This window comes from Esox lucius, chromosome 5, assembly GCF_011004845.1.
Source record: "Esox lucius isolate fEsoLuc1 chromosome 5, fEsoLuc1.pri, whole genome shotgun sequence".
NCBI classification, from domain to species: domain Eukaryota; kingdom Metazoa; phylum Chordata; class Actinopteri; order Esociformes; family Esocidae; genus Esox; species Esox lucius.
The window spans coordinates 13,758,678-13,773,958 of NC_047573.1; the positions used below are offsets into that span (position 1 = coordinate 13,758,678).

General features: G+C 40.5%; 2 protein-coding genes across 3 annotated transcripts; both read left to right on the forward strand.

Annotated features, from left to right (window-relative positions):
* Positions 1-235: 235 nt before the first annotated feature.
* Positions 236-4,663, forward strand: si:ch73-127m5.2 (uncharacterized protein LOC561202 homolog). Of its 2 annotated transcripts, none has more exons than XM_010864058.3 (5): positions 236-476; positions 1,153-1,681; positions 2,559-2,759; positions 3,006-3,135; positions 3,336-4,663. In XM_010864058.3, the coding sequence occupies exons 2-5, from the start codon at positions 1,255-1,257 to the stop codon at positions 3,763-3,765; spliced, it is 1,188 nt and encodes a 395-aa protein (XP_010862360.2). In that variant the 5' UTR covers positions 236-476; positions 1,153-1,254; the 3' UTR covers positions 3,766-4,663. The 2 variants fall into 2 exon arrangements, with proteins under 2 accessions (XP_010862360.2, XP_010862353.2); XM_010864051.3 differs by having other exon boundaries at positions 238-476; positions 3,273-4,663.
* Positions 4,664-5,944: 1,281 nt separating this feature from the next.
* Positions 5,945-14,510, forward strand: si:dkey-21e13.3 (uncharacterized protein LOC100150043 homolog). Its single transcript, XM_034292433.1, has 5 exons — positions 5,945-6,333; positions 7,046-7,150; positions 9,780-9,902; positions 10,684-10,809; positions 13,507-14,510. Exons 1-5 carry the CDS (start codon positions 6,276-6,278, stop codon positions 13,980-13,982), a joined length of 888 nt encoding a protein of 295 aa, XP_034148324.1. The 5' UTR covers positions 5,945-6,275; the 3' UTR covers positions 13,983-14,510.
* Positions 14,511-15,281: the final 771 nt, after the last annotated feature.

Below are 15,281 nucleotides of genomic sequence, written 5' to 3' on the forward strand. Positions count from 1 at the left end.
AAAACATTCCAGTTTCATTGCTTTAGATTATGGACATTTGTTTTGAAAGTGAAACGAGGGTACACTAGGAATCCACTATTGTGTACGGATTGTATATCACGACAATTGTAGCAAGGTTCTCACCATTCTACCGTAAAACAATTTAGGATGATGAAAAATACCACACTGAGTTTGCGCGGATTTATCGTTGACTTACGGTAGTCTGCTGGGCGGAGCGTAAAACGTTTCTTCATTCATACCTCCTTTTCTAAAATATCTGTGGAAACTGGGCCACATCGAATGAGAAGGAAAAAAATACGTGATTGATGGGTAATGCGGCCAATAGGCGTAGGGATAAAGCCGCTTTAGAGTCTGTAGATGTAGAGCTGATTTGCAACCCGCCGAAGCAGATCTGGGGAAGAAGGAAAATGTCTCCTGTCTTACCACGCACCGTTCTAGGATCAGCTTGCTGTTAGAAAAACGCAAACAGCGAAGTGGTGAGTCGGAAATCCACTATGCACTGCTAGGTGGCCAAATGTTGTGCAACCTGTTCGTTATTTCTTGTTTTATATTTGACAGTCACGTCGATACGACCTTGTTTTAACAGGCGCAACCTTCCCCCAATGAGGCCTAGCCAGCCATGTGTTTAGGTTTTAGACAAAGACAGCGAATATTGGCCGTTTACTTTGAGTGAGGTTCCTAAAATACAGTAATGGTAGTTTTTACTATCAAGTTGTAACAAACTAAATTGGTCCCAAACATCTGCTAAGCTGGCAAGATGAAAAAATATACATGGGTGGGGGGGGGGGGGGGGGGCTTGCCATTTCGAATATAACTAGCTGTTTTGACTGGAGCACCTTGGGTGTGTAGCCAATTGCGCCGACTAACCAAAAGCGGGCAATAGAATGTGACGTGACAAACTACTACCGTTGTCATTTGAATGATGTAAAAAAGTTCTGTTGTCCTCTCCATTATGTAATATATGTAATACACAGGAATTTACCAGATTAGAATATTTTGTCATAAACATTGCTTAGTTGGCGAGGATAGATAGGATAGATAGCTACTAACAGTGGCAATTATGCAAGATCTTAATATTATGTTTCATGTTGATTTGAAAGGTTTTGTATTTCAAAATTGATTATTTAATTACTGTCTTGTTTCCTCTCTCAGTCCTATAGACTTTACTTCAAAACTGTGTCCAACGCATAAGCTCAACCTCATCCTACTCTTGACGCTGAGACATACAGAAAGGTTTAGAAGAAACTTTCCTTCATGTTCCAAAACAGTTCTCCTGTGAGCAAGGAGGAAGTGACATCAGGACAGATGGAACCAAATCCTAGCCTGGCAGGGGTGGACTCACAGGGCAACATGGTTTTCAGAGTGGTTAAGCCAGTTATGGGCATCTTCCAAGTCTCCTCAGAACAGACCAACTCTGTGGAACACGGAGTGTTGCAGCAGACGATGGTCGGGGGTTTGACCGGGTTAACAGAGTTGTCTACTCCCTCCTCAGTTGTGCTAGGGAATGGACAAGGGCAGGGCCAGCCGGGAATCGGGGACATGATGCAAGCCCAGATTCAGACCCCAGCCGGAGACATGTCCCAGACCCAAACTGCCTCTCTGAATTCCAACCACATCCCCTATGTTCCATTTGCTGAAGTGTCATCTCTTCTGGACCCTAATATGAAGAGCTCCAAGGCCCGTCAGTACCACATGCACTGCTTGTGTTTGCTTTCAAAAGTCTGCGTTTCAAAACTGTGACCATACAAATATCTGTGTTTAAAACACAATGCATATTGTGATATTGTCTTTGATGATATATTCTTTGCATCGCTTGGACAATATCATAATATTATTTTAGAGCAGTTTGTTGGATCAGCATCAAAATTGAAGTGTTTTTTATGTTACCATGTGTTTGTATTTTTTTACAATTTCTGGTATGAATCTCAGAGCTCACAAGCAAATTCATCTTTTGTAGTCCCTTTTTAGGACATTTTGAACTTATCCAGGCCTAATTAATTATATGTGCTACAGAGCAAAAAACTGTCACATGCACATGCAAGTTTACCCCTTGCTCTGTAATATTAGTATTATGATTTAAATAATTTGTCTTAAGTAATGTGGGACTCTAGAAAAATTTAATGTTGCATAAAGAAAATATAATGTCTTTGATTTGACATTTTATTTTAAATATATTGTTGGCAATTACTCTAGGGGAATAAAGTTCTAGAACATCTTTTTAGAGCTCTGTAATATACCCAACAGTGTATGTGAAAATGTATTTGAAATGGTCGCCATCTGCTGGTGAGTTGTAGGATGTGCCTCAATTCAATTAAGTGGAGGGCTGTAATAGGCTGCATGCCTCCCATGCCAAAACATCGGGCCAAAGATCAAAGATGTTATATTATCACAGTGTTCTTTTATTGTCTGTAATCCTAAACTGATTTATTCAAGTAAAGATGCTTTTTCTGGTCCAAGTTTTGAATAGAATCACTATTCAAAACCTGGACCAATTTTGAAGAACAGAGTAAGTGATTCAACACAACTGAATGATTTGTCTGTTGTTCCTTTGGTTTTAGGTAAGTACCTGATTCCTTATGATGAGATCAAGCGTCGTCTTGAGGCTCCAGAAAAGATGTCTCTGCGTTCGCTAGCAGCCTACACGAGGGTCAGCCGGGGACCAGCAAGCAAGAAAACGCTGCAGGAGTCCCTTAATATACTGGGCCTCACCCCTAGCACAACAACCGCCGTGTCCTCCTCCTTCTCCAAGCTCACAGAGGGTGTGTGTTGGTTTATTTGCATGTGGGTATATGTACACTAACGTTCAAAAGTTTGGGGTAACTTAGAAATATCCTTGTTTTTGAAAGATGGACAGTTTTCATGCTAACATAATTGCAAAAGTGTTTTTCTAATGATCAATTAGCCTTTTAGTGAACACAAAGTGAACACAAACCTTTGAACGGTCGTGTATGCATGCACATCTCTGCAAAGTAATGGATTTTTCAATTGTTAGTTATGTTTTCCAGGTGACACTAAAGCCCTGTGTAACGACATGAAGGACTTTGCCCATGATTACATAAACTTTGGTAACATTGCCAAGCAGCTTATTCCAGAGACCAACACCGTTCAACACTGGTCCAAGGTTATCGAAACCAGGTACGATCAAACCCTCACCCGTAAAACCTCACCTAGTTAATGGTTCCTGCACATTCACAATCCGCTTTTCTAGTAGCTTAAATGTGTTGTCTATGAATATACTATGTTAATTTCTGTTACTGTTATCTTTTTCCTAGAGGTCACCTGGAAGCAATGAGGAAGTGTTTTCACGATCCTGTTAACAGTGCTTCTTTCGACAGTGTGACTCATGGCCTCGGCCTCGGGATGCTTGATGCCGCCTTAGACATGATCACCATGGTGATTGATAAACAGATCCGTATTCTGTCTGGTGCCGCTGCAACTGATCCTGTCGACACAGGCCCTCCAATGAGACGCATCCGCCGTCGCCACCGCAAGCCCAGAGACAACGACAGCGAGAAACAGCACCGGTTGGCAGGTGGGGTTAAAGGTCAAGGGAAAGGTTTGGGGAAAGGCAAAGGAAGAGGAAGAGGTAGGAAGAAGGTGCCTCCGCAGGAGTCAGGAACCCCAGTTGATGTTGCGATGGATACAACCCAGCAACAGGATCAAGAGCACTGTCATTCTGAGGATGTAGAGAGCAGCGTTCTCACACTCGTCTCAGTTGGTTACGAGACAATATCCAGCGGTCTCAATGCGACGGGACAGATCTGAAGATGCTTTATGGACAAAGCCTGGTGGGATTCTACTTTTGTTGAACATTTTCTCAGCAGGTTTTCAGGGATTGTAGCGATCTTAGTAACGCTATGGAACATTGTGATTGTTAGACACAACTCAGATCTGACTGACCGAACCCGAAACACTCAGGAGACTTGTAGAGGACACTCACAGGCCTGCATTCAATTACATGAAAGCATTTTGTTTTAGTATTTGTTTTATTCTGTGAGCGTGGGACAAATGGTATAAAATTTTTGGGTGGCATGGAGATGGACGTTGTGTGCTGGAAACAAATGTTCAGTTGCCTACTGGTTATTGGTGAGCACATAGGTAATGAATGCAGGTTTGTTAAAGTGGAAATCAAGTCAATCAACAGAACTTTTTATATTGAAAAACAATGGTGAAATTAGTAATTCATAACTTTGTTTGACCTACTTGCATGACATTTGATTCTCCTGATAATTTCTTTTGTGAGTAGACCTGTTATAGCTCTCTTTCATCAATGTAATATGGGGAATGCATCCTGCTAGTATTTAACTCCTTGATTGTTTGTTTATTTTGAAACCTGGATTGCAGAAACATGAATGAAAACTTTTTTTTTTCTTGACCTGTGAGGAATTCTTTATTTCTGACAAAATCCTCTCACCCGCATTTACATTATGTATAATCTATATTCAAACGTCTGTGATGACATTTCAAACACTGGCCTCAATTACACCTGGTATTCAAATGCGTGCACTCCTGCCGCATTGTCTTTATTGTTTGGATCTCACTTTTTCCTCCCATTTATGCAGATTAAGCTAGTTTATGGTCACAATTCAAAGAGCCTTGTAAGTACATCATAGTTTTGGAATGCTAGTTAAATAAAATACCAGAGGTCTATTGTTTTAACACCTTTAAAGACAACCACGTGACTTCCCTGACAGAGCTTCAGATATACCTTAAGCTTGCACTGTCTTCACTAGCTAGCATACAGTATAGCTTTTATATGTTCTGGAGTTGGTTAGCATATCTAGCAAGCTGATATTTTTATGTTAAATCATAGTTATACCAAGATAGACCTATATATATATAACAAGAATGTAGTGACCATTGTCTGGAATGCGTTTAATGAAACACTTGCTTCCAACATTGTTTAAATGTTGTAAATTTCATCTTGTCGTGTTACCATGGAGTAGACACCAACTGCCACACCAACCAAATCCTCTTTAGTTACACGAGGCTACAGTATGTACTAAAATGATTCTGTTTACACTTCAAAGTCAATCTTAATAACAGTATATGTCTTGGATGTCATTCCAATGATTTTAAATAATTTTTAGGAAAATTAAGGAAGGAACATTTAAGTTTTCTGGATAGGAAGGGACACATTAAATTCAATGGTTGGTAAGTAGAATCCATCGAGATTGCACATCCCTTTGTTGACAGGAAACATTTTTGCCAAGCCTGGATAATTTTTTGTAGATTATTGTGTATTTTCAGTGGGTAGAATACACCATATATTTTACCTATTGTGTTGCACACAAGGCAAGGGAGAGGGCAGTGATTCTTTTCCTAATATACATTTGCCATTAAACAAATGTTACTACAATTCTGACAACTTTACCCTAAGTCTAGTTACTTGTATAGGGTGCATTCGTGCTAGTTATATTGTTTTCTCAGTGAGAAAAGGAGAAAGCCAGTCCACATCAACTTCCATGAAAGCTTACTTCGGTACATTTTTGGCTCCCACAAAATTGCTCCCTTGATCAGATTTAGTTCCAAAAGGCTAAAATTGGAATATATCAATTGGATTTTTCATATGATTTTATGGAGTTGCATGTTTTGAAATAAAATCATTATTTTTATTTTCTTTCAAGGAGTGTACATTCATATGATATTTGTGTGCGAGATCAAGTTGATGAACAACAATTAAATATTTTCACTGGATTTTATTGTTCATATTTATTTAGGGTGCCAATAATTCTTCCGGGCACTATAAAACCCTGAAATAACTACCAGTTAAGAAATCCTCACGTTCAAGGATTAGCAGATTTCCAAAACCTTCGTCAGTCATTCTGATCCACTCAATGTAATTGAGTCAAACAAGCCAAGGGTCAGCTGCCTGCCAACACAATGGGTGAGAGAGAGCAAGGCAGAGCAGCTTTGTAGAGAATTAGGATTTACTATATTGGTGTAGAGTTGGAGGGAGTGAACAGGTAAGAGAGAGAAAGAAAAATGCTGGACAGAGTGGGAATATGGACTACATAACATAAAACATGGTTTCCGGGCTTGTTGAACATATTTTACAGCAAGAGAGATAGAAGAGAATGGAAGAAAAAATTATCACCATTTGTAATAAAACCTTATATGGAAAGCTGGTGATGACGGTGAAGAGCAATGAAGAAGAAAAATCGAAAGAATAACGGTTAAGGAGGATAGTCGCAATACATACGTGTGCATAGAAGATTGCAAGCTGCTACGATAGAGCCAGATAGGAGTCTGCTGACTCACAAACATACACACACATGGACAGACTCCGAGCGACTAGTGACTCTGGTCGACTACTTCCTGTAGTACCCAAAGGTGAGTGGTTGATGTTGGTATGAGCTGGCGTTGAATTGCATCATGTTGTTTGGTTTTCAAGTTTCTTGTGGGGAAGACACTAAGCTCTGTTGGCCGCAACCACATTCAGTTACACAAATAGCCTAGAGTGTCAGAACACACACACACACACACCAAATAGTACTCTCAGTACACACTTCACTGCCAACATCTGAATTTGATATAAACATAGTAACATGGCCCCCATCTGTGCAGCTTAACGTCGGAGGGGAGATTATTACAGTAACAATAATAACTGTAATAATTAATTTATGTAGCACTTTCCGTTAGAATCTCAATGTGACAGAAATACCTATGACCAGAAGTGTAGCACCCATCTGTGTGAGGGTTAAGTGGCTGTAAATACTCCAGTAAGACCACCACTCCTCAGCAGTAGTCTGGAAATGCCCCAACCCCAGACAGTAGCCTACTTTACATTAAATAACAAGTGATATTTCCTTGGGACAGAAAAAAGCACTATGGTGTAGGAATGCCTCCAGGATAACATTCAAAGCAACAAAAACTATACCAGGATTATCAATAAACACAATAAACGCAGGCAGCACAAGATCCAGGTAAGGATTATTTTTTTTAACCGTTGCGGAAAGAGTTACCCATTTGAGAGAGATTGTATAAAGGGTAAAATGTGTTATTGCTGGTATAATAGGGGCTCATAATCATTTCTCTATTTCAGACTCTCTCACTAATGCATTAAATGCCATTGTGTTCAGCACTGAACTCAGTGAGGATGAACTATTGTCACACCTGGACACTGTGCTTACCGTCATACAAGAAAAACGTGAGTTGGGCACACTCTTCTGACAAGAACAGTGACATCACTACCTGTTAACAACAAGTGAAAGACAACTCATGATCATAATTTCACTTCTGTAGCTCTTTACATATAGGGCGTGTTTACAATATAGCACATTTTCCAAGAAGTATCAAAGAAAATCTGACACGCTAGGTTATTTTCTTGTGTAAACTTGCAGATATCGATGGCTCGATACACCACCTTCCGAGGTAGTGTGCACCACATTTTTTCAAAGACAATTTGGTTAGGACTGTGTCAAGTAGAGCTGCAGTGCGCACACATATTTGCTCATTTTCTCACGATTGACAGACATAATCCTGCGTGTCGCATCTTAAACATGCCAGTGTAAATTCAGCTGATGTGGAATTTATTATGCAAACTGAGATTAATTCTATCAACACTTGAATGTAAACAAGCCCATAGTAAAGGGTAAAAGATCATCTTATCCACCACCAATGTTATGATTCAGGGCACACATTTAACGTCCCATCTGGAAGATGGCACCCTACGCAGAGCAATTGTCCCTTCACTACACTAGAGCATTTGATCATTGGACCAGTAGGAAGAATACCCCCTACTGGGCCTCCAAAACCATTTCCAACAGCATGTGGTCTTTAATCAGCCACAACTCTGATTAGCTTCAGAGTTAATCCCACCAGCAGTGGGATGCAGGGTGCAATATTTGTCCTTTCAACAGTATATTACATACAGTTGCCAAGACATAGTAGTGGTGTAAGAAGATGAAACAGAAGAAAGTAATGAAGGGATTGAGAGAGTTGGATGCGTGACCACTTGGATAAACATTGAGTCGTTAAGCCCTATGTGTGTCTGAGGGAGAGAGGGAGCTAAAGGAAAACTAATGGAGAGATGAAAGGCTGATTAACCCACTTTGTATAAACTGACACACATTAACACACCACACCATTTGCTTGGGCCATTCTACAGAATTGGTGTTAAATGCACATTTTATTATATTTTCCCCTAATACAGTTAGGTCCGGAAAGTAATGGACACTGACACAAGTTTTGTGAAAATATATTCAAGTTACAGTTATATAATGAATATGAGCTTAAAGTGCAATCAATCAGCTTTAATTTGAGGGTTTTCACATCCAAATTGGAAGAAGGGTTTTGGAATTACAGCTCTTTAAGATGTAGACCCTCTTTTTTAAGTGACCAAAAGTAATTGGACAAGCTGTTTCATGGACAGGTGTGGGCTATTCCTTCATTATTTCTTCATCAATTAAGCAGGTAAAAGGTCTGAAGTTTATTCCAGGTATGGCATTCACATTTGGAAGCTGTTGTTGTGAACCCACAACATGCGTTGAAATGAGCTCTCAATGCAAGTGAAACAGGCAATCCTTAGGCTGCAAAAAAAGGAGTGCAAATACAGAGCGTTCACCAAAAGGTGAAACTATTCAGAAGCCTCAAGAATAGAAAGGCCAGATCAGACAAAAAACATCTAAAAAAGCAAGCCAGCCCATTCTTTGGACACACGAAAATAAGATCAACCTGTTCCAGAATGATGGGAAGAAAAAAGTACGGAGAAGGCTCATGATCCGAAGCATCATCTGTAAAACACGGTGGAGGTAGTGTGATGAGCATGGGCATGCATGTCTTCCAGTGACACTGGGTCACTGGTGTTTATTGATGATGTGACAGAAGACAGAAGCAGCCGGATGAATTCTGAAGTGTATAGGGATATATTGTCTGCTCAGATTCAGCCAAATTCAACAAAGATAATTGGTCTGCGCTTCACTTTACAGATAGACAATTACCTAAAACATACTGTGAAAACAACCCAGGAGTTTTTTAAGGCATAGAATTTGAATATTCTGCAATGGCAGAGTCAATCACCTGATCTCAACTTGTTCGAGCATGCATTTCACTTGCTGAAGACAAAATCTAAGGCAGAAAGACCCACGAACAAACAACATATGAAGACAGCTGCAGTAAAGGCCTGGCAAAGCATCACAAAGGAGGAAATCCAACGTTTGGTGATGCATTCCAGACTTCAAACAGTCATTGCCTTCAAAGGATTCTGGACAAAGTATTAAAAATGAACATTTTGTTTAATTTAAAATCCATTATGGTGGCGTACAGAGCCAAAATTATAATCGGTTAGGCTCTGTTAGGCTTTATGTTCTAGTATTACTAGTCAGTAATATCCCACACACAGTGGTGCTACAATGAACACAGGTTATAACTTGGATATTTGGTAAACATGCTCAGGGAAATTAGTCTAGTTAAGTAATCAGATAACTCAGACAGCACTGACGGAATGTTGAATGAACTTTGGTGACTGATATGTCTTGCCATGGAGATCCGGTATTAACAAAAGTACACTTCCTAGGGGTATTCAACTACATGTATATTAGTCATGTGAGAAATAAGAAAGAAAATAATACTCATTTTAAAGTAAACTAGGTGAATGATTCATCTTGCTCATGAAATACTGTTTGGCCAAAATGGGGCACTGCATATTGTGATATTAAGATGTATTTTCCTAAGTTTGGAGACTTAACATACATACAATGGTGTGAAAAGTAAATATAGTACTTAGTAACATAATGCTATACAAGTTGATCTCTCTCTCTCTTTGTGTTTGTGTGTAGAACGTGGGGCTGCAGAACAGGTGGCAGTGAGTGGTGTGTTACCTACTCTGGCTCAAGCTCTTAGGAGAAGAGGGCCACTTACTCTACTTACCACAAAACTGGTGTCAGAACTGGCTAGGGAAAGTAAGTAAACACACTTGTGGCCAGAAATATTCATACCCTTGTTTTTGTTTTCAATTCCTTCCCCATTTCATACATGCCCTTACTGCAGTGAAGTTTTGTGGTTGTAGCATTAGGCTGTGGGATCTTGTTATATTTATCTTGTCTTCAGGTTAAATTCAATCCTTAAAACAAGGTACATTTTGCTTAACAAGCTAAAGTTGTATTACATTACACCGCTTGGTTTTAGAAAATATGCAGCATGTTATGGAAACATTTGTCTTGTTCCATTATTTCACTTATTTCAACCAAATGACTCCCACACCATGAGAAACAAAACTGATTAAACCAAGCTTTTTGGCCTGAATGCCAAGCATCACATCGGGAGGAAAACCACACAACGCTCAGCACCATCCCCAACACCATCATGTGACGGTTGCTCCGCATGGCACTGCGTGCCCACTCCCTCCCCGGTGCTCCACCTCGCCAGCGTACTAATCACCGGCAGGAGATGATGGCTGCAGCGCACCTCACCCACACACCTGCTCCTCATCATAAATGATTTTGTCAATTTCAGTTCCTTGCTTTCACCCGTACCTCACAGGTTATTGTGTCCTCGTTTTGAGGCCGTGCGGTCCGTTCTCTGATCGCTATTAAAAGTAGTTGATTCTCCGTTTTGCTGTTATCATTTCTTGCCTCTCCTTTTTTGCGCACTCGCTAACCTCGCACCTCACATATCCTCTTGGTGAAGCATGATGGCTTTGCCCACACACACACACTTATAAACTACTTCTCTCTCCATCAGGGGTGATCAAGGAGAGATGTGGTGAGACGGGGGTGTCATCAGCTCTGATGTCTGTGCTAGTCTGCATGGATCAGGAGCTGCTGATACACGCTGGCCATGCTATCGCTCGTCTTTCCTATGACTGCCGTGAGTTACCTCTTAACTCAAACCCTACCTAACTCAAACCCTACCTTTATTACTAATGCGACATTAGTAATAAATATAGAATACTCCGTTTCTATATTTCAACGCTTTTTATACACAGTGCCTTTGTTTTATGGTACCGAAGGTAGGTGTTGATGTGTGCAGTACATAGAAAATGCCTGACCCATGTTGCTGTTTTTAATGCATTTTTGTGCCTCAAAGCTAACCATAGTCAGTTCTTGACTTTAATGGGAGTTTTTTGGAGCACAGTACCGATACCTTTACTGGCGTTTGACGTGTTAATCCGCCCAAACGGTGTGGGAAACCTCCCCATCTGGCAATATTAAGAGAATAGGGTCATCATCGACAAGTAGTCATATCAGAATGAGAGTTTTATTGCCAAATAAGTTTCTCAACAAATAATGAATTTCTTCTGGCCGCTGGTGCAACAATTTATACAAAAGGAATAAAGTAAAAACCAAGAAGAAAAGTAGACTGAGCATTACCATAGTATATTGTGCATTAATGAATTACAAAAATAACTACAAAGTATGTAAGCTGCAATACTTTGTCCAGTTGAGGGTTGCTTATGTATGTGGGGAGGGGTAATACATTTGTCCAGTTGAGAATTTTTTTTTGTATGTGGGAGAAGGTTATAGATTTGTCCGTTGAGAGTTGTGTGTGTATGTTGCGATTAGGCTTTATTCAATTTGGTTCCAGGAGCATGTCCATGGGGCCTGCTGCTGTATGAAAGAATATGTTCTTGTGGTGGGAGGTTTTGGTCCTGATAGACCTCAGCCTTCTGCCAGAGGGGACAGCATTGAATAGTACATTTTCAGGGTGAGAGGGATCAGCCCTAATCTTTGCTGCTTGCCTCCTTGCCCTGGAGGTGGGTTGGTCATGTAGAGATGGCAGATTGCAGCCAATCGCCTTCTCTGCAGAGCAGATGATGCGTTGCAGCCTGCCATTGTCCTTCACAGTGGCTGCAGCGTACCAGACGGTGATGTAGGAGGTCAGAATGGACTCTGATGGCAGTGTAGAAATGCACCATCATAGTTGGCAGGTGGAGCATTTTCAGCTGTTGCAGGAAGTACATCCTCTGCTGTGCTTTCTTTGTAAGAGAGGTGATGTTCAGCTCCCACTTGAGGTCCTGGGCGATGGTGGTGCCCAGAAAGCGAAAGGACTCCACAGAGTTCACAGAGTCCACGTTGGATGGGAAAGGCAGCTGGGCTTCTCAACAGTCTTTAGGGCATTGAGCTTCAAGTTGTTCTAACTTCACCAGGTCACCAGAGGGTCAATTTTCCTCCTATCAGGTGAGGGTGGTATCATCCGCACACTTTAGGAACTTGACAGGCCGGTGACTGAAGTGGCATCTGTTGTGTACAGGGTGTACAAGAGTAGGAGGGACAGGATACAGCCTTGAGGGGAGCTGGTGCTGATGGTCATGGGGTTGGACATGTGCTTCCCCTGCTACACAGGTTGCTTCCTGTTGGACAGGAAGGCTGTGATTGTCAGGGTTGCCCCTTTGTACTTAAAATCTGCAGTAGAACTCATTGATGTTGTTGGCAAGTTGCAGGTCATTAATGGAGTGGGCAGATTTAAGCTTGTAGTTGGTAATCGGTTGGAGGCCTCTTTAAACAGAAGCAGAGTTGACGGTCGAAAACTACTGTTTAAGTTTCTCTCCATACAGGCGCTTGGCTTCTTTCAATGCCTTACCAAAGCTGTATTTAGCCTCTGTGTACCTGTGTCTGTCCCTGCTCTTGAACGCCTCCTCCTTTTCCAAATGCAGCCATCTGTGTTTAGTTGTGAACCAGGGTTTATTGTTGTAACTCACCCTGGTCCATGTTGGTATGCAGCTGTCCTCGCAGAAGCTGATGTATGGAGTCACTGCATCCATGTACTCATCCAGACCATTAGTGACAGACCTAAAAATGTCCTAATCAGTGCATTCCAGACATGCACACGATATTGTTGCTTCACTGCTCCACATCTTTGACCGTCGCAGGCGTAGAAAGTTTCTGTGTCAAACAAAAAATAACGCTGACATTGCTGCCTGAGTCAATAGCCAGAAGCTGTCAGTGTGACAAAAACAATGATTTTTCAATATATATTTATTATTAAAGAATATTATTAAAACAATTGTTTATTGCATTGTTTAAATACAAAATTATTTTGCAAGCTTTTAACTGTTAATAGTATTATTCAATTGATTGTATTAGGAAATATTTACTAAATACAGCATACTAAAGGAACTAAGCAGTAGTTGCCACCCTGGAGTATTGCACTCTCTTAAACATGTTTTTATTGCAAATAAAGGAAGAAATGAATGTACTGAGATATATAGTGTCACCTTCTAAAATTTGAAATATATGCAGCTTAATATGATTTTCCAGCCATATTGCCCAGCCCTACTACCAAAAACGAATCATTAGTGTTTAAACTCTCCCAAAAAATGTTGTGCCCTGAAATAGTTGGACTGTATACCACATTGTCATTTGTAAATTGAGGAAAGCAATATTTACAAAAGTTTTCTTAAATAATAAACTGATCATCGAAAGATATAGAGTTATAGTAATTGTTTGAATTTGAATCTAAATGTTTAGAGTATATTTATATATTTATAAATAGCTTACAGTCCCAATATTTACTGGAGGGCACTGGGCATTGTATCTCACTCTCTCTTTCCTTTTTCTCTCTTAGGGTTTCAGCAGGAGCAGTTGTTGCGTTTGGGTGTGGTTCCTCAATTGGTCAGAATCCTTCGGCGTTTCAAAGACGACAAGGCTCTGGAGGAGGTGTGTCTCTTGGCTCTATGTAACATAGGTGACATAGGGGAAGGTGGTGAAGATGGAGGTATATCATGGGAGAGAGGCTTGTCGCTGTGTCCAGAGGAGTCGGTTTTCCGTGGTGTGAATTGTCACTCCTGTGGCTTCGGGTCTATGGTTACAGTTGTCAGGCTAACCCAGTGGTCACCCGAGCAACATACTGTCAGCATCGAGGTTCTCCCCCGTTACTCCTTTGGGTTCTGGACTGTGCACAACAATCAGCGGACAGTACGACGTTCACCACTCTCTCACCTGGGAGCATGTCCCAAGTTCTACAATGTCATTAAATACTCGGTTCAGAACATTCCCAACAGTAGAAGCTTCAAATCACGAGTCTTCCACATCTTCCTTTGATAGTAGAATGGACTATAAACTTGGCTGCATATTATGAACTACAAACATGGCAGCGTATTATGAACTAAAAAACGTGGCAGCAGATTGCAAAAATAGCAGCATGTTATGGAATAAAAATAAGGTGTTTCATGGAATACAAACCAGGCAGCATATAATGAACTACAAAACATGGCAGCATCTTATATGTTAACTCTTATAGCCATGGCAGATATATCAGGATGTCTGGAAGAAACAGAGAGGAACGGTTCAACAAAAGGGTTTGAATCTCTTTCATTGTCTGAATGAATGACTGAAATGTAGAATAACATATTCTGTTAGTGCACTGAAGAAGATAAAAAGTATACACCAAATTGTAAATGTATTTAGTACATTTAGTTAACTACCTCTTGCCTTGAAGAAAAACACAAATGATTGCCTAATAATCATATTGGATAGGCTGGGTTGCAATGACATCTGCAATTTTACATTCATTTTTCTAAATGTCTGCTTTGTGCCATGGGCATTATTTGACAACAGTGGACCATTGTTTTGTGGAATTTATTAAAATAAGAACTTCTCTGACGCTCGTATAACAGTTGATTATTTCAGGTTTAATTACGTGGCACCACGGGAACAAGCATCATGTCACTGACACAGAATGAGTACACAGACCTGCAGAGTAACATCATGACAGATTGTTCTGCTTGTGCATTTCAAGTTTCAAGCTTATATTCTCTTCCAACAGTACAGATGATGGAATTAGTATTTGCTGAATGTACATACAAGGAATAGTAGTCACTATGAGGTAGTCTAAAATGCAAAGTTACCCTAATAGCCCGATCAAAGGCTGAGATATATCAATCTGGACAGTTACTATATGGGGACTTAAGTTGACTATGCTCTTCCCAATAAGGAATAGAGCTCAGTTCACCTGTAGGATGTAAGTGATAATAACCCCCTGCTGTTCTAGAGCTTCCTCCTAGAGAACAGTTTCTTATGGCGGTTTTATGGCACAGACAGAGGCCTGCTCAGCCAACATTCCATTCATCCCTGCCCCTGAACACAAGACCCTGGCCTTATTAGTACCAGAGAGAGAGAGAGAAGTCTTTCAGTATATGTGTAATTGATCAAGCATACAGAGTACAAAACCCTTCTATAAAATAATGAATAAATAAGGATGACAATACATTTTCTACAGTATCCTCAAATAAAACATTGAGCCCAATGGGTATTCAAATTTGTGGCCATTACATCTTGCTGTCAGAAAGCATAAATCCTTATTAGATCATAGTGCCAGCAGCAAGGGATAAATTGCAGCTT